At 33.1% G+C, this 26,471-nt stretch overlaps 1 protein-coding gene and 1 pseudogene across 2 annotated transcripts in view; both read right to left on the reverse strand.

Annotated features, from left to right (window-relative positions):
* Positions 1-26,471, reverse strand: part of DMD (dystrophin) — a 2,089,898-nt gene that overhangs the window by 1,609,655 nt on the left and 453,772 nt on the right. For both annotated transcript variants that reach the window (XM_011378471.2, XM_011378473.2), the window contains exons 3-4: positions 14,513-14,605; positions 13,265-13,342 (exon numbers count right to left, since the gene is read on the reverse strand). In XM_011378471.2, coding sequence (XP_011376773.1) covers positions 13,265-13,342; positions 14,513-14,605 — 171 coding nt within the window. The remainder of the gene's footprint in view (positions 1-13,264; positions 13,343-14,512; positions 14,606-26,471) is intronic.
* On the reverse strand, positions 1,716-1,831 carry LOC111730929 (annotated as a pseudogene).

Below are 26,471 nucleotides of genomic sequence, written 5' to 3' on the forward strand. Positions count from 1 at the left end.
TACATATAAAATTGATATACATATATATGATTGATATATTTAAGATTCAAGAATACTTAAGAAAACCATAACATTTAAAGTAACCTCAAATATGATGGTTTAGTGAAAGATTACTGACCTAGACAAGTTTATATTATTTTAATTAGCTTCACAGAAAGAAGAAATGAGTTCATCGAACATAAAATGGTACACACTAACTTTAGAATGAGGAATATTTGACATAAAAATAATTGCAATAACCAGTCAAATAATGAAATTGAAAGTTCTTAGAGCAGAGCAGAAGGAAAGAGAAGAAAAAAGATAAATAAAAGCCAAGGAGTGATATTCTTGTGATGTCTCTGACAAAGTTCTGGGAATAAAGCTCTGACAAATTATTTCATGCTTTTTAAATTTTTGGTGGTGTCAGGGAGATGGAGAAACTTTTCCAGTTTTGCTTTGTAAATCATTTAAGCATTTGCAGTTCTAACTTGGATGTTGTAGAAAGTTATATCTCATTCAGTAGGGAACCATCATCTTTCCAATAAATGATATTTGCCACTTCTTGCCTTTTTAGACAGCCACTGAGGACATTCCACAGCTACATGAACTAATAAAAACACGTCCTATATCATTTAGCCAAACTAATATTAAGTTAGAGATAGAAGGTTCCTCACATTTTTTTCAAAGAATATGGTTCTTTCATATCATGTCAGATTTAAAGATTTATCCTAAGGAGGATTCACTTTTGTTCCTTAATATGAAGAATATAATCCAAGCATTCTTTAAATTAGGGGAGGGGTAAAGATAATAGTAAGCCAGCTTTTTACTTATCAGTCTTGGTGTGTGAGTTTAAATAAACAAAAAATGTTGCAAGTTAAATCTTATAAAATAACTTCACATCAAATGACAGACAAGATTATGAGAGTAACCATAAAAATTCCTTAAAAGTTTGGGTGGATTTCCTTAAGCAGAATCTTAGACAATAACTAACGGAAATACCATGCATTGGAATTTATTACATGAAAATCACTCCTGATACTTAGACCCCATGTACATATTTCTATCTTCTATTAATTTGGTTCTTTCATACCCATACATTTCTTTCTCATAAATGGTTTGTAACTGAGAACTCCCTTCCAACGTTCTAGACAAATAGGATTTGCTTTTTAAATGTAAGTGCCTTTTATAAAACATCTGTCATCATGTAGTCAATCTAAAGAGACTTCTCCATATTGAAGAGAAACTCAAGTATTTATATAATCCTTCCAAATATAATACATTAAAAAGATCAGAAATGCAGGAAAAGCAAAGTAGTTTCACTGCCCTATGGCATGTGTTTTTATACTGTGTTTAAGATTTATATAAAATTTTAACACTGTTGGGCTTAAATCATATCTATTTTTTTTTCCAGTGAGTGATGCATGTACTGAATCTTATATTACTAAATGATAAGTAGTTCAATATATACAAATAAAGGGTGAGCTGCATTGGCCATTGTGGACTTGGCTCTTCACTGGCAGGTGTTCTCAGAGCTCCATGTTCCAAAGATTATTTTTTATTTTATACAAATATAGAAATTTACATTGAGAAATACCCTTTAAAAGCACATTTTGACCTAGAATACATCAAAAGACTTAGTTCTGGGTACTCACTATGAAAATAGTATCCCTACCTTCAAAGATTAAGCTTTACATATTTAGTCATTCATTAAATATTTTATTATTTATTATTATTTATGTTTACAGCACCTGGTCTTCCTAGGTGGTCTCCCATCCAAGTACTAACCAGGCCCGACCCTGCTTGGCTTCCGAGATTAGATATTGAGCTTGTTCAAGGTGGCATAGCCATAGACCATGGACCGTGGCTCCACTGGGGCACAAACCCAGGACCTTTTGCATGTAAAGCAGACGTGCTAACTGCTACACTATAGAATCACGTCCTCATTAAGTAATTTTGACCATCTGCCATATGTCACATATCAAATGTTGAGGACAGAGATAGACTAAAAATGGACTGTTTTATCCAATTGCTTAGACTAGTGATATAAGTTAAAATTTGTCTATATTTTAAATGTTTATAATCATAATCATATATCGCAAGGTAATTCTTTTTAATGGAGCTGTGTTTTTACTTGCTTATGCACTGCCTCTTTGACAATAAAGATTTGAAGCAGTTAATTTAAAAAATCCATAAGGTTAAGAAAATATAAACATTAAAAGAGGAAAGAAAATTAAAACAGATATATCAAAATAAAAGTTTTAATGCAAGTAGTCTTATTGAACATAAAATGCAGAACTAAACTTCTTGGCAAAGTAGCTCTTATAATTAAACTAAGCAAAATTTCTTAGATGGAATATCATATACTAGAAGGAATCATTTAAGAAAACGAACACTGTCTTCAATAATAATTTCACAATCTAGTATAAGATAAATGATGTATACACTTTCAATATAATATATTACTTAACTTGATTTTTTATAAATACAATTTTTATAAATATCTTACAACTGGCAATATAGAATGCCACCGTAATGACAAAAACTTATATAATAGCTGCAGATTTCTTGAGCCAGCTATACTGATTTAAAGAAAAAACAAATAACTTGGCAATAGCAACAACAAAAAATTTTAAGGTACATGAATAACATTCATTATAATAAAAAATGTTGAATTAGAATACAATTTATAGCCATGTTATTATTAACCCCAAAGATGTCCATGTGCACAAATCATAGGTTAATGGCTATCTCGATTTTAAGTTGAATATGCAAGAAAAAACATATTATTTTTCCCTTGATGCTAGAAATGCACTGGGCAGGGGTGGGGAGGAGGATAAACAATTCACCTTATAAATTATTTAAAATGAGAACTAGCTTCATTTTAGATGTGATATTTTCACATGAATTTAAAGTTTACAGATATGCTTATGGATATTTTTATATTCCATACAAGAATATTTTGAAATAAGTACAGCCATTTCTACTAGTACATTTCACAGATGACGAAGTGGAATCAAAGTCATGGAATCATTTGACAAATATCCTGCGGTTAGTGAGTGACACGGTTAAAAGGATATACTTCTGGATCCTTGGAATTAGTATATATAACGTACAGACATATTACAGGCCCATTGCGTGGACTGAAAATTTAATGTGAGAAATAATACTGTCTAACATACATTAACTTAAAGTTTTGGAAATTATATCTGAACACTGGATTTTAAGAGTAATAAATGGAAGCAGTTTATACTCAGATATACCATGTTCTAACATACTCCAAAACATATATTATATGGCTATTTAAGTTTCTGAATACTTAAAGGACTCATAAAATACTAGGTTTAAAGAACACTTTAGAATTCTCTTTATCTAAGATCATATGCCAGGAAGAGTGAACACTATGTCATTCTTCAGATCAGTGACATTTGACAACCATTCAATCTAATTCAGTGACAATTTTCAATGATGTGATTAAGTGAATATTTGAACATAGCTGACATTTGAATTTTCACCCTAGGCTTTTTAAATACTCACTTTAGATTTGTGGTTTAATAATGTATAACAATGATCTTATTTGCTTGGCACAATCTCACATTATACATTGAAATTACTTGGTAAAAATGTGTCACTTTGTCATAGACAATTGATGAGTGGTAAAATGAACATAATTATGAGATCTACAACTGTGTCAGCTAATATTAAATCATATTAAATCAGTAAAGTCCTGGTATATGCCCAGGATGTATTTCAACACATTTTTTGTAAGAATCTTTAAAATAATGGTGACATGCATTCTATGCCTTCAAAAAGGCATTGAGTTCACATGGTAGGCACACAACAGAATATAAAGATGTACACCTGAAACTTATATAATGTTATTATTAACTATTATTAATGTCACCCCAATAAATTTAATTTTAAAAAGGCATTGATATTCATAATATATAACCATGGAAATCTTGGGGTGGAAGAAGAGAAAAGAAACTGGGATCAGCCAATAAATGGAAGACAGATAACAATGCATCTGGAGGGCAATTTAAAACCCCACAGTTAAATCTCTCTACCAGATTTTTAATGGTTAAATTCCTTTACCAGTGAAAAAACTCAATCATTATTCAACTAGACATAAAATAATTAAAAATACAGAGCTAAGCTATGAGTGGCATTTGAGTAAGGTTAGCAAATTAGAATCTCTGGTAGAGAACACTCATTGACTGAAATTTAGTTATTACCTAAGTGGGGAAAATCTATCAATAAACAATTTTAAATGACCCATTAAAATATCTTTTCATTTGCAAGAAGATGGGGTTAAAGATGTAGAACTGAATTCAGAATGCCTGATGAAGGAGACTTCTCAAAAACAAAAGTAGAGAAGAGTAAGAAATGATAGAATGGCAATATGAGAGATGTCTCCATATTCCTTAAGATTTGCTCTGTCAACTTCAATCAGTCGCAAATAAATGGAAGTTGTGAATACTGTAGGGGCCCACGGCAGGCCACCCCAATATCTCATCATGGCTTATTAATTATTTTAAGTTAACAATGCAATATACATATGACATATTATTGAATTATACACTTAAAACCTATGATTTTATTAACCAATGTCGCCCCAATAAATTCAATAAAAAATAAAATGAAAAATAAGAAATTCAAAAAGTTACTTAAGAAACTGCCCATGCAAGAAGAAAACCCTGACCTCTCTGTCCTCCGAAAAGCAGGTGATAAATCTCCCATATGACAGGTGCCCTCCCTGCTTCTGAGGGCCGAAGACATCTTATCACAATTGTTAAAAGAATCCAGAGTGGGAAGTTTGTAGAAACAAGCTTTGTAACTTATGACCCAAACCCAAACTTTGTTTAGATTCCTACTAACGAATACCCAAACCTGTCTCAGATTCCTTTCTAATGAGCGCTAATTTGCTTTATCCTGTCAATTTCTCACAAATTTATTCTATTTTTGGTCTAAAAAGCATAAAAAGTTGAAAGGTGCCTGGTTCTATCATTTTTTTGATCCTCATTTTATGATCTCAGCATCATATTATGATTCTCCCATGCACACATATTAAATTATTTTTTCTCCCGTTAATCCAGTCTTGTGTCAAGTTTATAATTTTATTAGTCGAGCCGTAAGAACTAAAGAAGGATAAAGGGGGAACATTCTCCCCATTCCCATCAATATGTTTTACCATGACCTGGTGTGTAGACAAGTATAACTACCTGGTAGAGTCATACCCTGTGTGTCACAGAATTTTATACTCTCTTTTGTTTGCTTTTTGAAATCATAGCCAACTTTATTACAGATGAGCTTTGCTCTCAGCAAATATTGTAATAAAGGTATCGCTGCACTTAAAAGTACTTTCTTCTCAATAAGTGGTTTTCGAAAATAAATTATTGATAGCAGGGATAACTTCATGCTAAAACAGCCACTACAGAGAATGAAAATCAGAACATAATGTGGTGTCTAAGCTCTACAGAGCTAAGCTATGAGTGGCATCTGAGTAAGGAAAGGAAATTAGATGTCAGAACAGAGAAAGGATAGGAAACTGAGGCAGAGTCAAATTGAGTTGCTAGTTTAGAACAAGGGAATATGTGGCAACTAGTCATTTATGGCGGTTCTGCTGGAATAGGCTAAGGTGGAAGAGAGCCCAGGAAGGAAAGAGAAGACAAAATGAACTTGACCTAAGAAGGTTTTGAAACTACCACAAAGTATCCTTTCAAAAGGAAGCTTCTAAGACCCTTTTAACAACAGGGAGAGCTATTTTTTTTTTTTTGAGTGATTTTAAATTAGGTTTTTGGATGGATTTATAGAATTGAGAGGTTCCTTGTGGTATTCTATTAGCAATGATTAATTTCTTAAAAATTTGAATGAATTTACCACTGTTTCCATTGGACTCAGCTTTTATGGAAAGTTTGTTTTCTTATATTTTATGATTTCTTAAGTTGTCTTGGTTAATGGTTACCATACTCTATATTTCATTGTGTTAATTCTTATAACTGGTTAATTTAAACAGAATGTAATACAATTTAATTGATTTTATTTAATGTAGTTTAGTGTAGATTCCATTTTTGGTTTCTATCTCTTCTGCTTGTTCAATATTTTCTTTCTATGTTTAAATTGAATATATTTGCTTTTTTCCTCTTTTTCCTGATTAAATTTATGAGATTAGTCTATTTTATAATGAATAACTAGCTTTTGAATTTATCTAATGTTTCTTCATTCTAATTTATTTATTTCTTCATTTATATTTTATTTCCTACTTTCCTTAAAGCATTTTTTTTCTTTTCGTAATACGGTTGAAAGCTTGAATTAATTTATCTTTTTTTTTTTTTTAATGAAGATGAAAGCAAAGACAAAAATTAAATCTCTAGGGAAAACCTGGGCCATTTCTCATGGGTTTTCTCATGAAATGCTTTTTCCTAAAATGTAGATTTATGCACTTGATTTCTTATACAACACATTCTAAATTAATCAAATAGAATTTTTTAAAGTATTATTAGTTTCTATTGTTATATTATTATCAAAGCGTATGCACTTTAAAAGTTCTTTTTTTATGTATTTAATGACTTTTTTGCTGAATCCTAATATATTATCCATTTTTATTTGTACATATGGCATGATCATTTTTTATATACTTATCTTCTCCTCTGCTTTTAGTAAATTTGTGTAGCAGGGCAAAAATTAGAAATTACTCTCTTAGTCTGTCTTCTTTTTCTGGCTCTGGTGCTCCCCAGAAACATGGAAAGGAACGTGACGTCTTCTGGTTCCAAAATTGGCCAGAAAGCACCTCCACTCTCTGTCAGCAGATAGAAGAGGTGGTATGGTCTCAAAAGTGAATGGCTTCCTGGTATATCCAGTGAAGTTGGGCCCTAGCCAACATTAGGGCTCTCAGTGTAGAGATTTCCAAGTCCCCATTTGACCAGACAATAAATAGAGAAATCTGAAATGCTAGTTATTTTGTTTGCTCCCTCTCCCAAGTTCTTCATGCCTTCTTTATATGACATGACCCATCTGGTATGAGATGAGTCCATCACCTGGGATCTCTTACCCTCTGGTTTCTAGTTGGGTTTATCCAATGAGTAGCATTGGCTGAACAATAGATGATTAGATAGAGAGACTACAGTATCGATCTTCTCCCAACTCCCACATCAGTCCATGATTTGAGAGCAACTGCATTTTTTAGATACCTATAGTTACAATTGCTATTTAGTGGCCCCTCTCATAAGAGTAGAGCTTTTATCAGTTTGAGATATCAGTTCTCTCTCCCCTTGTCTCTTTAGGTTTTGCAGTAATAAAAGCTATTAACTCATACTAGACCCTCAGTGCTTCACCATTCATTTAGTTCCTTCAGTTCTGCCCAAACTTTTGTATCCCTTCATGTAGTCTCTTCAACTTTGTCATTGCATAAGCTATCTGTTTCATACCAGGACTGTTAATAATACATTTGGCTTCAGAAGATGACTTGGGCTTGGATAGTGACTATATCAGCGGATACTTCAATGGACTAAAGGTGAATGCCCTTTTCCCTGCCTGAAATGCATCACATAGGTCTAATTACTGATTTCTTCCCCACTCCCTAGGGATTGGGAAAAACATTCCTACTAATGACAAAGTTAGAATTTTCTGAATGCCTGTTTGAGAGCTCAGATTTGAATTTGGTTCATTTAAATTAAATTACAAACGATTTTCTTGCAAATCCAACTTTATGGAGGGAGGAGGTTTATACATCATGCACACATATTTTATAGAATCATGCATACTTTGCAATGTCAAGAAGTAGAAAATCACTATTAAATCTATAGTTTATTTATGCTATTCTCATTGTCATTTTTTTTTTTTTGCTGCTAAATGTGTTATAATATGACAATGGTGAATTAAAGGCACTGAATAAAAATATATTCCCATCTATTTTTCTTTGTGGTTTTAGTAGTATTTCTATTATGCAGTAAATTGTTTTAAGCTTTAATTATTGATTATAATTTTATCGTATAAAATGGTATGATTTTTAAGTTATTTTGTTTTTCTTTCCTATTAATATTTCTCTAATTTTAAATGAATTTATTTTATTACCAATTTAACTTATAATAACTCTTTTACCTTTTAGTCATTGTTGTCTCACTCAGGACTAAGTTCAAACCCTAACCACAGCTCTCCATATTTCCTGTTCCCCATCCCCACCTTACTATCTCTGTGATCCCATTCTCTACTATGTTTTTTTCCACACTCAGTCTTATCCACCGACTGAGTCCTATTTCCAAATGTTTTTTTTTTCTTCTTCTTCTTCTTTTCAGGTTCTTTCTATCTTTCTGCCTGTACCATTTTTCTATAGATAGTCCCAAAGCTCACTCTCTCACTTCCTTCTAGTCTCTACCCATGTGACAATTTAACCAAGATGTATTCCCATACCTCCTACTCTGTCTCTCTCTTCTTCATTCACTTAGCTATTACTAGATACATCATATATGTTTAATGACCCCTGGTATGTGACTGTAAACTCCAATAAGGATTGTGTTTGTTCTGATCCTTACTGCAGTGTTTCTATTGCCTAGAATATAATCTGACACACAATAGATGCTCAATAATGTGCTGAATGTATATACACTAACATTATTCTCTTCAAGGTATGATTACGCAAAATCTCCAATCAACACCACCTATAGTTCATTCTAATTTGAGAATTTGTGATTTTTAAAAGGAAATTTGAAATAGTCTTATCTACTATTTTTTTAACATGCTGATTTATTTATATCCTGCCCCAAGCTCATTTATTCATCTGATATAGAACACCCAAGCCTATCATTAGGAAAAAAAAAAAATTCTGCTCTTGAACATTCTCTTTGATTTAATTGCATGTTTATTCCTTCTGGTAATAATCAGAGACTAATAAGCATGTCCCTTGGAATATTTTCCATTTCATTTGTACTTTTATTTTATTACAAAATAATGGAAAAGAATAAAATGATGATAAATGTACTTTTGAACATTTGTATTCTGTGTCTTTCGGCCTCGGGCTAATTCACGTAAAGGTTATTTTGCTCTGGGTTTTGGCTTCCACGTCACAATGTTTTACTTGAGATTCTGTCCTTTAACACAGACAACTCAGTTTCATGCCATTCCACATTAAGGTCCTGGCTCAAATGGGAGCACTGTGGAAATCTGCTCTTAAAGGGCTCCTTCTCAAATTTAAAGCATCATTTTGGGGTATTTGCCTGCTAAAGCGATGGAAAGTTCTCAAGATTTTCTATTTTCTGTAAGAAATATGACCTTCTAAGAAAATATCCATAAACTGCATTAGTCATATTCTAATTTTATGTATTTGCTTATCACATTTCATTAAATAACTTCATGAGAAAATACGGGGGGTGGTCTATGGTCAGATTGATATATTGGTCATTGTTTGGTGTAAGGTCAGGTTTGCTTTACCTTCATAGGTTCCTCTTTTTTAAAATATTTTTTTTAATTGAAGTATTATATACAGAAAAGTGTACTTGAGTGTGCAGCTTGATAAACTTTCCCAAAGTAAATATACTGTATAACAATCACCAGGTCAAAACATGGAATATTTTCAACATTTCAGAAGATTCACTCATGTATCTTACTGCTTCACTTCTTTCCAAAATGTAACTACCCTTCTGATTTTTAAACTCATGGAACTATTTATCCCGTTTTGAAATTCAATTAAAAGAAATCATAGTAGTATACTTCTGTGTCTCACTTCCTTTGCTCAAATCTCTTTCTGGAGATTAATCCATCTCATGTATTATGTGTAGCTATCATTTGTTTATTGCTTTATTAATATCCTACCATGCGAATATACCACAGTCATTTCCAGTTTAGGCTGTTACATATTAAGCTGTTATGAACATTCTCATATATATCTTTTAGGCAAACATGGAAATATATTTGTTAGTTATGAAATTGTTGGGTTATAAGAATTATGCATTTGCACATTTAGTATATAATGCCAAACTATTTTAAATGGTTGTCTGAATTACTTTTCCAACAGTTAGTTGTGAGAGTTCAAGTTATCCCATATCTTCATCCTTGGCATTATTGGTCTTTCTAATTTCAGCCATTTTTATGAGTTCGTATTGGTATCTCTGTAGTTTTAATTTAAATTTCCCCAATTACTTCTGAAGGTGAAAGCTTTTTAATATTATTCTGGAACTTTTGCATATCCTCTTTTGTGAAGTTCCTGTTCAAGTTTTTGCCCATTTTTATATTCTCATTTTATAAAACCTAAAATTAAATATATATATATATGTGAGAAAACCATAGGAGAAACTTGGAATATTTAGTAATGTAAAGGCATTAATTCTTCCAAAATTGATCTATAGATTTAACTCAATGTTGACCATATTCCAAACAAAATTTAGGTGGAATTAAAAAGGTGAATGTAAAATAAATGTAGAAATACAAAGGTTCAATATAACCAAAAAAATACTGAACAAGAAAAAAGTGTACCAGATACCAAGACATATTACAAAACTGCAGTAATCACATGGCATGATATTCGTGCATATATAGACAAAAAGAAAACAATGGAAGTGAATTGAAATCCAGAAATAGAGCCATGTATATATTGACAAATATTCATGACACAACTGGAATTGGAGAACAATAGGTAACCAACATTGTTTTTAATAAATGGTGTTGTGTCGATTAGATTCCAAATGAAAAAAGGAACCTTAAGCCATTCTTCACACCAAATTCAATAATCAATTCCAGGTGAAATATAGATCAAATTCAAATGGTAAAACAATAAAGCTTAGTTAGATGACAACAAAATATAATACCATAATGACTTTGGGTAGGCAAATATTTCTTAAACAGGATACAAAATTATAAAGCAAACATTCATAAAGATGAATTTACATCAAAATGAAGAACTTCCCTTTATCAAAAGACACCAGTGAGTAAAATTGTAATCAGCAGAGACAGAAAATATATTGCAATACATAAAACAAAGGATTAACATCCAGAACATAGGAACGACTCATAATTTTGATGAAGTTCGAGTTAACTTTTTCCTTTTTGGATCATTCCTTTGGTTTCACATCTAAAAAAATATTTGGTTATCCCAAAGTCTCAGAAATTTTTTATTGGTTTCTCTGTTGCCAGGATTTCTTTTGGCTCTATACTGAAAACTGTTAAATTATATTAACATATATAGAAAACCCGCAAATTCATAATCAATAATCAGTATGTGAAAAAAACAAAGCTCTTATCTAACAAAATCTATGGCTACATTAATCCATTATTTTATAGGAGATCCAAGAGCCTATCTTTTAATGTGACCTTCTTTTGGTGGAAAGAGATCAAGTATCAAATAGATTGAATTTAATAATTCTTTTAATTTTCTGCCATTTTCCTTGATTATATATTTTGTAATGGAATATGGGCAAATGATATCTAAAAAGACATTTTCTTTGTACAAATTCCCAATATTTTTAAACAGTTTTCTTAATTTACATGAAATTGATCTTTTAAAAGGTTCTATCAGACTAATAATGAGGCAAACATTCTATAGACCATTTTATTCTGCCTGCAGAAAATTTGAAAATAATCACCTCGAAAAATAATAAAAGTCTATATTTCTGTAAAGTAATTTTCATAGGTTAAATATGACAATCCTAAATTCAGAAAATCAACCAAATACTGCACAGCCTTCACCTTCATTTCCCACGTGACATCATCTCTATACCAGATGAGCTGAGCAACATTTGGAGAATATACATCATTATTTATCTATCACTGCTTATGGTTATTTTAAGAGTATACAATCAATTTATTTGAATTTATTTTTAAAAAAGAGGTGTAATTAGGAAGCTACTGAAAGTGCCTGGTAAATGTACTGGTCGATTAGAAAGATTGTAGTGTTGCAGGAAGCGACACCCGACGGAGGAATTTGGATGCTCAGGCAACTTTGTTAGAGGAAGGAGAATTTACTGCTGGCAGAGAGCATGGGACATTCAACAGACTCAAAGCACCATCTCCCCTTGGTTAGATTTCTCACAGCTTATATACCCTTGCAGTGTCCATGCAAAGGGACACTGAGATTTCTCCTTTGTCTGAGATTTCACGTGTGCCTCACGACTCAGGATGGAAGGGGGAGCTTCAGGTAGGGGGCTGTAAGGCAGGGAGGAATTTCCAGACCACTGGTCTTACAGGTTGTTTGTCTTGCGACCTTGGCGTTATCAGCACTGTTATAGGATTCTCAAACAGAGAGATGGGACATTGAGGCTATAAGTAGGAAGCAACACTTATTAATGCCAGCACCTGCTCAGCAAATTCCTATCCAAAGGCTGAGCCTCGATTATAACATAACAAGCAGTTTTATACAGTCTTGTTAGTCCTACACAACTACAGAGATAAGGAAGGATATTAGTTGGTTGGCAAGCCATGAATCAACAGACGTGAGCTGGAGAGTCCTTGAGAAAACATGTCAGCTGGAGAGTCTTGGAAAGGGGAGAGAGGGCAGTTAGAAATAGGCTTTAACTGGCTGAGTTGGTCATTTCCGCAAGCCCTTTCCTTCAAATTTTTCAGATACCTCCTCTCCTCTCTTAGTAGGAAGTTAATAAGAAAGAAGGATTGCCTCCAGAGCCATGAGAGAGGGGAGGAATCTCAAAGTCACTCTGAGGAGATAAGACTTCCTTTAATCTAGACACTCATTTAAGTATGATTGGTTTTTTTTTGTTTGTTTTGTTTTGTTTTGTTTTGTTTGTGATACCACACATACATTTTCATCTAAACTAAATCAAACATGAGAATAGAAAAGAAATTTGCATTTCTTACTGTGAGTTCAAATAGTGATTTTTCTGTGTAACTTTCACACTGGGATGTGGTGTCTAATAAATGTTGGCTGAATTCGAACAAACTTTATCATCATTATGTTTGAACACACTTTATACATAAAAAAATAATATTCAGCCTACTAAAAGCCATTTGTTGCACAGAACACTGCTAAAAGGATCTGAGTTCACCACAGGACTTAATTTGTCCACCAAACATAACTGCATTGAGTAAAATCAGAAAACAACATGGAGCTGCCCATCAAGTCTGAGTCACGCCTTTCCCTGTCCCTCTGCCACTGCCTGCATTTACTTCCTGAATCATATTAGCCACAAGCAGATGCACATGAACGAGAACATGTGCTCTTAATAATACCTGCTTTGATTTGTAAGAGAGCTCGAGATGCTTTCTCTACATTTGGGGCCAAAGCCCTCACTCAGAAGTTAAGCCTGCTGTCTCATGGTACTCAGGCTCTGCCCAGGTCTCCACTTACATTATTTTTCTGCAAGAACCTCAGCGCCTTGTTGACATTGTTCAGGGCGTGAACTCTTGTAGATCCTTTTTCTTTTGGCTGAAAACAAAATGAAACAATGTTTACCACCCAGAAGGAAGAATGACAATCTATGGAAAATGGAACAATTACATATTTCACTTCTAAATATGAGTATTTGAAATGAACACAGACTATGGGGCATTAACATAATGAATTTAAGTGTCTTGGGCTCATTGTCCTTGTCACAGGACTTTCTTACTTTCTTAGCTTGACTCAAACACTCCTCAAGAAAAAATGACAGCATTTTTTTCCTTAACAAAAGCTGTTTTGGTTATGATCTCTCCATTTTACAGCCCAATTGAGGGTTACTAAGTGACCTCTGAGAGAAACATCAGAGTGCCTACTAAGGGCATTCACTAGTGAAAGAGAAAAGTGAGTTAATTTCTAGTCTTCTTAGCAAAGTTTAAAAGAGATTTGAGCCTAGCAGGATTATATAATGCCAAATAGGGTTAAATAAAACTATTTCTGTGAATATTACCTTAATTCTCTTACTCACTGAAGCTCAAACCTCGATCATCTTTGGTTCTCTAAACCTCATTCTCAATCCCAAGTCATATCTTGTCCTTTAATTTTTAAACTAACATTTGCATAGTTCCTTACAATATATGGATTAACTCATTCGCTCAGTTGTGAAGTTTTAGAAATTCTACTGTTATGATGCCTGCTGCATTCACTCCTAAAATGAAATCTACCCTTCTTAATAAATTTTTAAGTACATAATACAGTAAAGCTAACTAGTCATGAGGTTTTATAACCATTCTCCGGAACTTATTCATCTTGCATAACTGAAACTTTATATGAACAGCAACTCCCTATTTTCCATATCTCATATTAAATGTTCTTATCACAATAAAAAATAATTTAAACTTAAAAGGTCATTATGCATAAAAATCCTTATAAAAATACATTCGATAACAAAGATACCAAATATCGAAAGTGAATGTCTATTAATTGACCAATTATATACTAAAAAAATTACCTTCTTGTTGTGCACATGACAGACTATGCCAAAATGAAAATAATACTGTGAGATTGTTTTATTCAGGACTAGGTCCTGTATTACTAGTTAAATCAGTAATTGATAAGTTAGTGAATTTTACTAAGATCTCATACAACTATGCTGAGTTTGTTTCGGGTCTGAAATTATTCTAAGGTTAATGTGAACTTTCTTATAAGTAAGTCACATACCAGTTTTTGCCCTGTCAGGCCTTCAAGAAGATCTAGGAGGCGTCTCCCATCCTGCAGGTCACTGAAGAGGTTTTCTATATGCTGCTTCCCAAACTGAAATATGAAATATGCCCAGTTAATTTAAACAAAGCACACTTCCAGTGATCTATTTCCATATGCCTTTGAAAATTTAAAGCTATGTTTAAGAATATTTAATGTATCTAATTCTTAATCTGCCAAGGGTAAAGGATGAAAAGAGAATCCTCAAGTAAACAAAACAAAACAAAACAAAACAAAAATATGTGATCACTACATCAAATCTATTAAAAGAAATTTTTTATAACAAGAGTTGGAGATCTGTAGCTTAATTGATCGAATTAACTTGATTTTTTCGATGCTCATTCTATGAGGAGAGAAAAATATTTAAAATATCCGGGAGTTAGTGGGAGAGGAGAAGTAAATACACAAACAAAGAATGCACATAATTTGCCTTGGGTAGGTGTATAAAATTTAACCATTTTGTGTACTTGGAAATATAATACATAATCTTCGAGGGTTCACCATCCTTCATCCATAAAACAAGTTTTCTCTGCATATATATTTTGCATGCTGCCTCAGAATGACCCATTCTCATATTGGATGGCTCCAATTTTAAAAAGATCAATTTACATTGAATTGAAATTGGACAGTGAAAGCTTTTCATCTTTTCTCTTCAGTTCCTTACTTAGGAATTATAGTGAGAAAAAATAATAACCACTAATAACAGGTAACATTTTTGGAGTAACTACTCAAGAGAAACATTCTACTAAATGAGTGGATCTTATAATCATTGTTGTGACATTTCTGTGAGGCTGGTGCTGATCTAACTCCTGGGGCCCTTGTTCTTTCTGTTTTATCTTGCTGCTTCCTTAGCCTTTTTCTCCCTCCGATTATCTTTTAAATATTTTATTTCTTCTGCCATGCCCTGAAATATTTTCTTTTCCTGGTCCCTTCATATAAAATCATGTACAACTCTTTCATCACCCATGTTATCTAGAAAGCTGTAATTTATCAGTGACAGATATTTATTGAGCATCAATAAACCTGAGCTAGGTGCTGGAGTACACACTATCAGATGGACATGATCCCGGCTCTTGTGGAAGTTCAGGTCCAGCAGGAAAAACAAATATTCATAAAAGATAATATTACACAGAAGCAGTAAAAGGGATCCCGGAGCACCTAACTATGGGAACTCCGATAGTCTTGGGATCATTAAATACTTTCCCCAGAATATCAGGTGATGGGTTTAACATTAGCCTTCCAGTGATTGGACTCTTCTCATCTGCTCCTTCGATCACATACAAACACTGAATCTCATACAGGTCAGTAAAATCAAGAAGATCCCTTTTTCCACAAAAGACATCTCTGAAGCTTCCAAGATTGAAGACATAGGAGTCAGGCTCTCCCTACTGCCCAGTCAATGACTAGCTGTTTCACTTAATGAGAACACTGACCCCGGCAAAAAGTCCACCAGCCATTCTGTGCCCAGCTTTGGAAACTGAACCACATATGTGTTTTAACAAAGATAACTACAAGTTATCATTTTGGAATTCTACTCAAATAGTTCTGCTCAAAACTCCTCGGCAAAAAGAAAACAGAAACACTAATGCACTGGAATTCTTTCAAAGCATCTTTAGTACACGTAATATACAAGTAAATCTTAAAACAACAGTGCCATTTTCATGAAAGTTTAACGAAAGCTTTGAACAAGTAAAGAAAAAGAAAAAGAAGGTATTGTTTATAATAATTCTGTCAAGAACGTCATATATAACCTGGCATTTGGGGAGTAATATTAAGATTTTATTTTCAAATTGGTTGAAAGTCTACAATGCCTTGAAAATGCTGTTTTTGTTTGTTTGTTTGTTTGTTTGTGTTTTACTTTTTCAAGATGCTTTTGAGAAGTGTGTGGCTTCTAAACTTATCAATAAAAAGAACATTGCACACTGAAATGAAGTTTTGAAGAAAATAAAATATAGGTAGCTGACAGAGATATGTGCTCATTAAAATATGTCTAGATAGGTAGATGATGATAGATGATAGATAGATAGATGATAGATACATAGATAGATATAGATAGATAGATAGATAGATAGATAGATAGATAGATAGATAGATAGATGATAGATACATAGATAAATTGATAGATAGATGATAGATCGATAGATAATAGGTAGGTAGGTAGGTAGGTAGATAAGTAGAGAGATAGATTAGATAGATAGATGATAGTCAAACCAGGAAGGATGTGGATGGGAAAATGTTAATTCAAGAAGAGCAGGGACAGGGAAAGAGGTAAATCTTGTGGTATAAAATAAAGCATGACCCAAAGGCAATATGGACCATCTAGCATCCAAGACAAGAAAACTAGAAAGCTTATGCTTTTGAGTAAGGAGTCTAGAAAACGTCAATAAGGCAAACAGGATCTTGCTTTGATCCACACTTATATACACAGACCAGGGTATTTTATAACTCTCCCTTTTAAACTAGAATCGGACAAAATGGAGAGGGAGTGAAGGATTGTAGCTAGTCGGAGGCCTCCAGGCACATTTGGTTGAGGAACCTAAAAAGCAGTGAGGTGACAGAAAAAAGTAGTTCCTGGTATCATATATAACTTTCAAAGCTCACAGAATCGATGCTATGTTCAAGTATCACAACTAAAATCCAATTTCTATTTTTTATATTCGCCATATTCTCTAACAGAGTGCCTCTCAGAATGTTCCTTCCAGCAGATGAGACTGAAAGAATTTATCTTGGAGTCTGCCAGTATAAATTACACAGTGACTAAAAGTTCAAAATCTCTATGAAAATGTATTCACATGTTAAAAATTCATGGAGATTTTGCCTTCTTCTCTTAATGTATGTCTGTTTTAACTTAAAAGTAATTTCAAGCACTTTTGAGTAAAATTTCCCCCTCCTGTGGTCTAACTAAAATTAAAGTGATGCTTACTGAAATGTCCAATTGTTAGCCTGTAACTTCATGGAACTTCAGGTGCTTATCTTATTTCCCCGATAGTATGAATATCCCAGGAAAAGCAAACATCTCATTTCTCTTGGATGGTTTTCATGTCTTTCCTAGATTCAACTCCTCATTCCACAGCATTATAGATATGACATAGCAAAAAGAGCACATGTTTCAGAGGCAGAAATAGCTGATCTGTAAACTCAAGTCTCCTGTTCACTAGCCGTGCTATCTCAAGCAAGTGACTTACCCTTTCAGAGACACAATTTACTTTCTAGTAATATAGGGATTGGAATAATACCACTTCAGAGCACTCCTCTGAGGTTTAAATGAGACAGTGTAGGTGTGTTTACAGACTTGGCAAATAGTGGGGATTCAATGAATATAAGGTGATTTTTATGTTTTATTCCTCTTTTATTCCTTGCATTCTCTTTCTTTGGCTAAAATCTAGATGTAAATACAATTATGGTACATTATTAAATCTACTAGAAAGTATAGACCTCACATACAATGTGTTGTTTTCTCGTAGTTTGGGACCTCTGTAAGAGTGAAGGTCAAAGAGGAGAGATGTCACTCCATATTCAATTACTAATACTGATAAATGTGGATGGCACTCAGGAAACACTCAGAAGCTTCAAGTGCTTTTTCTTTTTTCTTGTTCTTTTGGTCATTTTTAATTAAATCTTCTTTTGTTTTCCTCTCTTTTCATCTTCTACATCTACCATGTCCTTTTGCTGCAAGTGACATTTTATGTCATGAAAACAGTAATATTTCTTTAAAATTCCCACTCTTAATGGCTTTTTCTCCAAGTGTATGAAAATTATTTTGTAAAACACACAAAACATTAAACCCTCTTTGGGCCCTATAACCCTGTGGCTCTTTGTCTTCAATCCCTTTCATCACTAATATTTTCTTTAAAAGCAAACTTTCGATATTACTCAGCAGTTTCCTGTATTCACTTACATATTGTCTTCTTCCTTGCTAACCCAAATGACAAGATAAAAGGACCACAAAATGAGATAACAATCCTTCCATATCATTGTCAGTATGATATAAAAGAATATAGAATTTCTTTGTATCTTTATATAGACCATGTTCAAAAAGAAACTCAGACAGGTTATTGGTAAGTGGCATAAAAAACGTGAAAAAAATGAAAGTGAAAAAAAATTGAGAAAGGGACAGAAATGCATTTGTGAAAATATTCAATAGCTTCTGACTCTTCAGAGTTATGTCAATTTTTTAACCTGAAAATATAGAGAGATCAATACAGTGTTCCAATAGAAGGTAATGAGCACAGGAATACTTTAGCATGGCCTTCAGGTTACAGAAAGGTCAGGCTCTGGACATTTCTGTTGCTCGGAAAGTCAAGATACTTCTCTGTGATCACAAATCTTTAGAAACTAGAAAAACCAAAGCCCTGGAAACACTAAAAAGGAGGTCAAAATTGATTCAACACATATTGGTGAATGCTCGTGACCAGCTCTCAGGAAAATAACGCAACCCACTCTAATATAAATTAGCAGTTTTCATAGATGGTTGTTTTTTTTTAAGTATGGGTTATAAAAAGTATTTTACAAGAAAACTGCATTAACATATAATATACATACGGGAAAGTACACATATCTTAAGGGTTAGCTGAATGAATCTTCACAACAATTGAACATTATCAGTATCGGATAGAGAAACAGAATATGATCAGCCTCCTGGAAGCTTCCTCATACTCTCTTCTGTGTACTAGGCTCCTTCAAGAATGACCACTATATTGACTTTTAGTATTATGATCAGTTTTGCCTTGAACCGAGTCTCTTAAAAATAGAAGAATAATGCTTGTTTAGTATTTCATTTTAGGAAATTGATGATTGAAAGACATCAGATTTAGGCAGAGAGAATTTGGAAAGAAAAAAAAGTTGCATTGATGAAATATGTTTTACAAAGCCCAAGGAAGTGGTGTAATACAGTGAATAAGAATATTTTCTGTACCTAAAGTGTCTTGATTCAAATCCCAGCTCTGCCATACTTCAGCTGTGTGATATTGAGCAAGTAACTTAACCTCTCTGTGCCTTACTTTTTCATTTATAAAACAAAGCTGAGCTATTATCTAACTTGTGGTGATGCTGTGAAGATTGAAGTACACTTAGAACAGTGCTTTGTTCTAAGATGCACTTAATAAATGTTAGCTATCATATTTATTCCAAATTTTTTAACCCAAATAATCCATATTTTCCACAGTTCTCTTTGTAACTTTCACCTCAAAATAACAGAAAGGGTCAACAGCAAAGTATTAGTATAGGGATTAAATGGGTTGATAAATATTAGGTGTCCAACATGTTGCCTGGCACAGAAAATACTCCATAAACCCTAATTATATTCTCTCCTTTCTCCTATCTGTTAAATGTCATCATCTGGAGTTGGAGAGTAGAATTCTCCTTTGAGGGTCTCAAGGTTCTACCAGGACTTGAGCAACTTGAGGAGAGTTTCATAAGGCTAATGTACAAAGATGAGGGCAGGGTATAAATAAACCACTAGAACTGGTAATAGAGGAGTGCTGTTATCACTCCTAGACTCATAGGAATGAAGAGAAGGAAAGTGGTTACTGGTCCCCAAATTGTAACCATAATTGTAACTAATTCTCTTTTATTCCCAAATAAAAGAAGAGCTGAGAGGGTCAATGGATAGGAGCTTTGATGTTTGCATGATGAATGTAGTGAATAAATGCCCTGGTCCTTCTTCCCTCTCTCCCTCAGATCTCCTGTAAATGCTCCCATTAGCCAAATCCAGCTAGAATTCAGAGGGCCAAGGAGTCTGCTGATATAGTCTGCAGAGGTCAGCCTGCCAGGGAAGAGTAAGGCAGAGAGTAGACCCAGAGGGATAAACCAAAATCATTCAACACTCCAGACAGGGAAATAAACAGCTTATGATCTAAGGGATCAATGTCAGGGATGTCTATGTCAGGAAATAAATGAAAGCCCAAGTGTTCCTTCCTAAGCCTCCTATGTTATTTCTATCTCTGGCAATGTCATTTCAAAAAGCCAAATGGATCTCTGGGACACTTTCTCTTTTATAAGAGGGTATCGAAGTACTAGAATGTTTCATGGGCTTTAACATATGAAAATTAACATATATTATTCATTATTCTTTAGCATCAAATACTTTTAGAGACTTTTATATACCAGGAACAACAATAAAATCTGGGCTACAAAGATAATCAAGAAAACTCCAAGTTATTCCTTGGAGCTAAAGTGTTCAAGAGCTAAGTTAGATAATGTAATAGTTTTACAACCTCACCAGATATAAAATGTTATTTGGCAATGACTCTATAAAACATAATCACTAAGACCCAATGTGTATGTTACACTATTAAGTACAGAAGAAAAGATTCGACCAGATTGCACATTAGAAATTTCAACAGGAGCCACAATAGTTAATGGAAATCAAATCATTATCTGTAAATGGGCTATTATAAACCCAAAAGTAAAGTGTACTTAACCAAAAGTCAGCATGGTTTCTTGTCTGATCCGGTCTATCTTTAACACGCTTTGTAATAAAACTAAATTCTTAACCTAGGCCAGAGATTTCTCATCTGTAAATAAGATAGGTCAGTACGAATTCTATTGCCAGGTATTCTGAAATAAAAAATTAATACAATTATGGTAATTTTTTACCTTGTATTTCCAGATATAACCTTAATATAATTCACAAAGTTATTTTAAAATATGTGGAAACTCAAACCATAATTGTAACTAATTCTCTTATACAACCTTTAATTATCCCCTATACATTTAAAATTCTGAAAGTTAAATTCAATATTTTTATTGAATCACATAGGTGTAGGATTTAAAGTTGAGATAGCCAGTGATGGAAATGAAGGTTGAATATATTCTATTCTGATAGTGCCTTTTGGGACAGAATAAGCACAGTATAAGGTTCGCAGGACAAAACATTTTGTTTCAAAGCATCTAAAAAAGATTCTTCAAAAAGAAAAAAAATACTAGAGAAATGTCAACTATTAGCACTTTGCTCCAGGCAAAATGTAGAGGGAGAAAGGATTATTCAAGTTTGTTCGGGTCTAGTAGGAGGAGACCTTATGGCCAAAGGACATCTGAAGATGCCTTTAATTAATAAATGTAAATTTTACTTATAAAATTAACATTCTGATAATTTCTCAACTACACTGCAGTGTAATTGTGTGTGGACAGTTTTGTAACAAGACACAACATCTTCCTAATCATTTCCTACCCCTACCCAGTAGGACGTCAGCCTTGGACTATTCATTTTTTCTTCTTTAATGCCCTTGAGGAGGGTCTGCCAAATCAAGGGAACAGAAGACACACAGAAAAGAAAAAAGTCACATAGGACAGAATATGTGAATAAGAGCTTCTGTCCCCACTATACCTCTATTTCCTTATAATATTTGAACCACATGAAAATTTTGATTCTGTAGTCAAATATGGTCAAATATTGGCAATTTCACAATCCAACCTCATAGATTTTAGAGACTTGAGCAATTGGCATTGTTTAGTTTATGTCAGCCACAAATTCTGTGCACTGTACACGGATTATTTTAATTCTCACAATAATCAAATAAAATCATCCCCATTTTACATATGATAAAACTGAGGCACAGAGGGGAACGCAAGTAAATTGACTAAATGTCAAACAGCACGTAAGTAGTGGATATGAATCCAGACTTAGGCAATCTATTTTCAGATTCCTTAACCATTCTCTACTTTGTAACTACTGTTTGAGCTAGGCTTCTTTGACCATAATGCCTTTCAGGATCAGAGTTAGATAAGTTTTGCTTCTGTATTTTCATAATCTCTTTCAATGAAATAAGGATAATTTATTCTTCCCCCACCCTGAGGTTTCTGAAGATCAAATGCAGTTATATAGCCTACAAACAAAATTGCTTCTAATTTTAAGTTGAATTAGTAATTGATAATTCTACATACATACATTAGGAAAATTCACCAATGTCTTAAATTTCTATTGGCATATCATTCCTTTTGGAGGCACTATTAACTCCTTTAAGAGTCCAGTATGCCAGGCAGTGAATTCCTCTAATAAGTACTGTTCTAGAGTCCAAAACACATTTTTAAATGCAGAATTCACTCTAAAGTATATGGAAAATCTGGCTTTTGAATGTTAATTTAATTAAAATGTACAAGCAGTCCTTCACATCAAAAACCTAGAAGGCTATAAATCAAAATATAACACATATAATCCTTAAAGTTGAAGAAGATTAAATGAGATAATAGTAAATAGAAGGAAAGGTTTTCCTCGTGTATTTAGTGCAGTAATGTCTTGAGAGACCCACTCAAATATGCCAGTTACTTTTTGGAAAGTCTTTCATGTGAGATTCACATTAAAGAATATAGAATCTAGAGCCAAATAGGCCTTTATTTAATTGCAGTTCTAACTTTTTGCAACTGTGCGAACTTAGATAAATTATTTAATAATTTAGTTGTTTTTCTCATATGTCAAAGGAGGCGGTAAACTATTCAACTAAATTTAATAGATTATTCAAATGCTTTATATTATGCCAGGCACTGAGAATAATTGGGAAGATAAAAGTTTAAAAGAAATTGCCATTGTTTTCACAGCTTTAGTCACAGTCTAGGAAGGAGGTATGCATTTAAGCCAATATAATTATAGCACTATGTTATAATGCTGTCAATAGTGGTGGTGTAAGTATGGTGCCAGCACAAATAAAAGAGATGTCATCTTTGCTCGAGAATAACAGAATACCTTGAATACCAGAATAGCAGAAAACCTTGAACTGAATTTACAAGGTTGAATAAGAAATCAACAGCTAGATGTGGAAAGAGAAAGATAATGCCAAGTAGAGGGACACTTCAGATGCTAAAGATTAGATAAATTAAATTGCATAAAAAGTCAAGAAACTGATAAATTAGTGCTTGGAGTACAGGGTACATAGAAAGATGGGAGATGATAAGACTTAAGTGTGAGAGACCACAACAGAGAGGACTTGGTTTTCCACCCAAAAAAGCTTGAGCAAATGTCTAATGGTCTTTTGTTTTCATTCTTCTGAGCATGGCATCTAATTCTGAAGTTTTTATCACATTTTCACATTAATATTTAGACAGATGTTTTAAGGTAGTTACTATTGTTTAGGAATGACTAATATTGGCTTTGTTTAGAGGCTAATCTTCAAGTCTTAAAAATTTGAGAAAATCATTCTTGTGTGGAAATTTAGGAGCAACTACCCTAAATTGTAAGTACAAGCTTCTTAAAATCCTAAGTAGTTATCTGCCATTCCATCTGAACCTGTTTTTGTGGAGGCAGAGGTCACTACATATAGTAGGTTAACCACAAAACTGGACCAAATATTGCATTCTTTCCCAAAGTCATGCTCTTTGCAATGGGACTTTGCTCTTCCTCTCATGAAGAGGTGGTGTATATTCCCTTGCCTCTGGAATCTGGGTTGGCCATTGCCTTGCTTTGGCCAATGGAATGCAGTGGAAATGAAGGTGTTCCACTTCCAGATGTGGGCCTTACAGGGCTTAAACACTTTTGCTCTCTTGTTCATACCTCCACCTGCACCAAAAGAGCATGTTTGAGCCAGATAGCTGGAAGATGGTACATATGAAGCAAAGCCAAGTTGTCCCAGTAGTCCCAGATGTGGTCATCCCAGACTGGCTAATAACTGGACATGTGGGAGAGCTCATCCCAAATCAGCAAAGTAACCTAGTCCACCCATAGTTAACTAGAGCCGCATGAATAATTCCAGCAAGGAGGTGGAGAACTGCCTGGCTAATCTGAAGATTTGAAAGATAATAAATGGTTGTTGTTTTAACTGAATGAGTTTCAAGGTATCTTGTTACACAGCAATAGCTAACTGATACATGTCCATATGTGAATGTTAGTTTCTACAAAGGAGGAAGATGTCTAAAAAATTAAATTGTATTATAAAGATGGATAAATTATTTATAAAATATTTTTAAAAGAGCTTTTGGAATTTTTGTGAGAAAGAGCTTCAAGTTAGAAAACATCATTTTATTGCTGAAATTGAATATGGGTGAAAAGTCTCTGTTGCTAGATATTTGACTCAATGAATTATCTGGAAAAAAGTAGTCAATATACTCCATTCCATCTTGCAAAAGATTAATAATAATTAAAAATTTCAAGTGCTTTTAATTTTCAGCTCCATGGAACAATAAAAAATTATAGTGTTAACCTTATAAGATTTTTAAAGCTACCTTTAATAAAATGTGATTTGCTAACTCTTCTGTGGTATTTACATATAATAACTACAACAAAGATTGTATTTTCTGCTCAACGTGTTTATTTGAAGTTGATTTGAATTTTATGAGAAGTTAAAAAAATAAAAGGTAGACTTTTTGTTGTCCTACTTGCTAGATTTTTTACTCTGTTGTCACTGTCCCCTTAGATAAAAATTCCTGTTTATCTAATCTTCTCCATTATAAGCTCTAATTTCCAGTGGTTTATCATTCAGATATTTTCAAAACAAAAATAGTGAATCAAAATGAATTCTCTGTGAATTAAACTGTCATTTTTGGTTAGCGTTCTAGAATAATACATTTTTAAATAAATTAAGCTGAATAGTAAGCAAAGGGAAATAGTTAGGCTTGACATTTTTTCCTCACAAAGATCATGGGAACTATTTTAAGTTGTAAGTTAATTAGAAAATTTTAATAGGGGCCTGTTTATTTCAAAAAAGTAGGAAAAATTACTTTAGTAACTCTTTGAAGTTTTAACCAGGACTTTTCTACTATAACATGACTTAACCGTAAAAGGTCCCTAATTCGAAAATTCATCTTATCAACACCAAACATTTGGTAATTATAAACCATTGTTGTGCAAAGTATTTTATTTCATAAAAATAGGAACTTCCCCAAAATAATTAGCAAGCAAAAAAACAAAAAACAAAAAAAAACTGAAATTATTTTGGTTTAAAAATATAATAATTACCAGATTTCTTTTTTAAGAAATACCAAATGCCAACTTTTTTAAAAGGTTGGTGCTCACTCACGTCATTGAATGATCTATATTTTGGCTTCTTGATTTTAAATATTACTGCACTGACAACCTTTTATTGAAATTAGAGTGTAAGATCTGAAATGGAGCTTTAAACATAAACTTAAAATTAAATTTAAAATTTTAAAAAATTTTAATTGCTTGGTTTTAAAAATGGTATCTTTTGATTTTAAAACCAGTAAATCTACTTTTTGAAAAAAAAATTATAAACAGAAAAATACAAAGGAAAAAAAGATATAATCTTACCACTCAACAACTGTCAACACGTTGATTTTTTGCAGATTTTTTTCTATTCGTATTAAGCACATATTTTGCAGAAGTTTTCCTATTCATATGTAAGCATATTTTTTATAAACTTGAACTGTTTTATATTTCTATGTTTCTAGTCTTCCTCTTCCTCTTTTCATCCCCTTCCCTGAGGCCCTATTCTCCTCTTTCATCAACCTAAGTGCCATTTTTTGTGTTTCTTAATTACACTGAGATGTTCTAAGAATGTTATGAACAGTGTCAAACTTATTCTATTTGATATTAGAAAGAATTGAGGAGGAAGACATTGTTTCTACCTTTTAAAAGATGAAGACATTAAGACACAGAGTCTTAAGTAAATTCTCCAAAGTATTTAAACTCAGATTCAAATCCATCCTCTATGACTCTGTAGGCTATACCTTTATCTCTACTCCACTTTCCCATTTTGTGTTTGTTGATTTTATTGCATCTCCCATAATAAACATTTCCCTGAATCATTAAACAAAATCTTTCAAATTTTATTTTGGGAAAAAAAAAAAAAAAGACATCTTGGTGAAGCCTGCATGCTTATTCTATTAAAAATAGATTCTCTCGAGTTGGCATCCTCCCAGCTATGGTCCCATTAAGGACTCACAGTCATGTTTATCTTAGACTTGTACTATTAGGACTAAAAGCTAAAATGTGCTCTTGTCTAAATCAAAGAGGCTGGAAAAGATGGTCTTC

Source organism: Pteropus vampyrus, unplaced genomic scaffold, assembly GCF_000151845.1.
Source record: "Pteropus vampyrus isolate Shadow unplaced genomic scaffold, Pvam_2.0 Scaffold340, whole genome shotgun sequence".
Taxonomy (NCBI): Eukaryota; Metazoa; Chordata; class Mammalia; order Chiroptera; family Pteropodidae; genus Pteropus; species Pteropus vampyrus.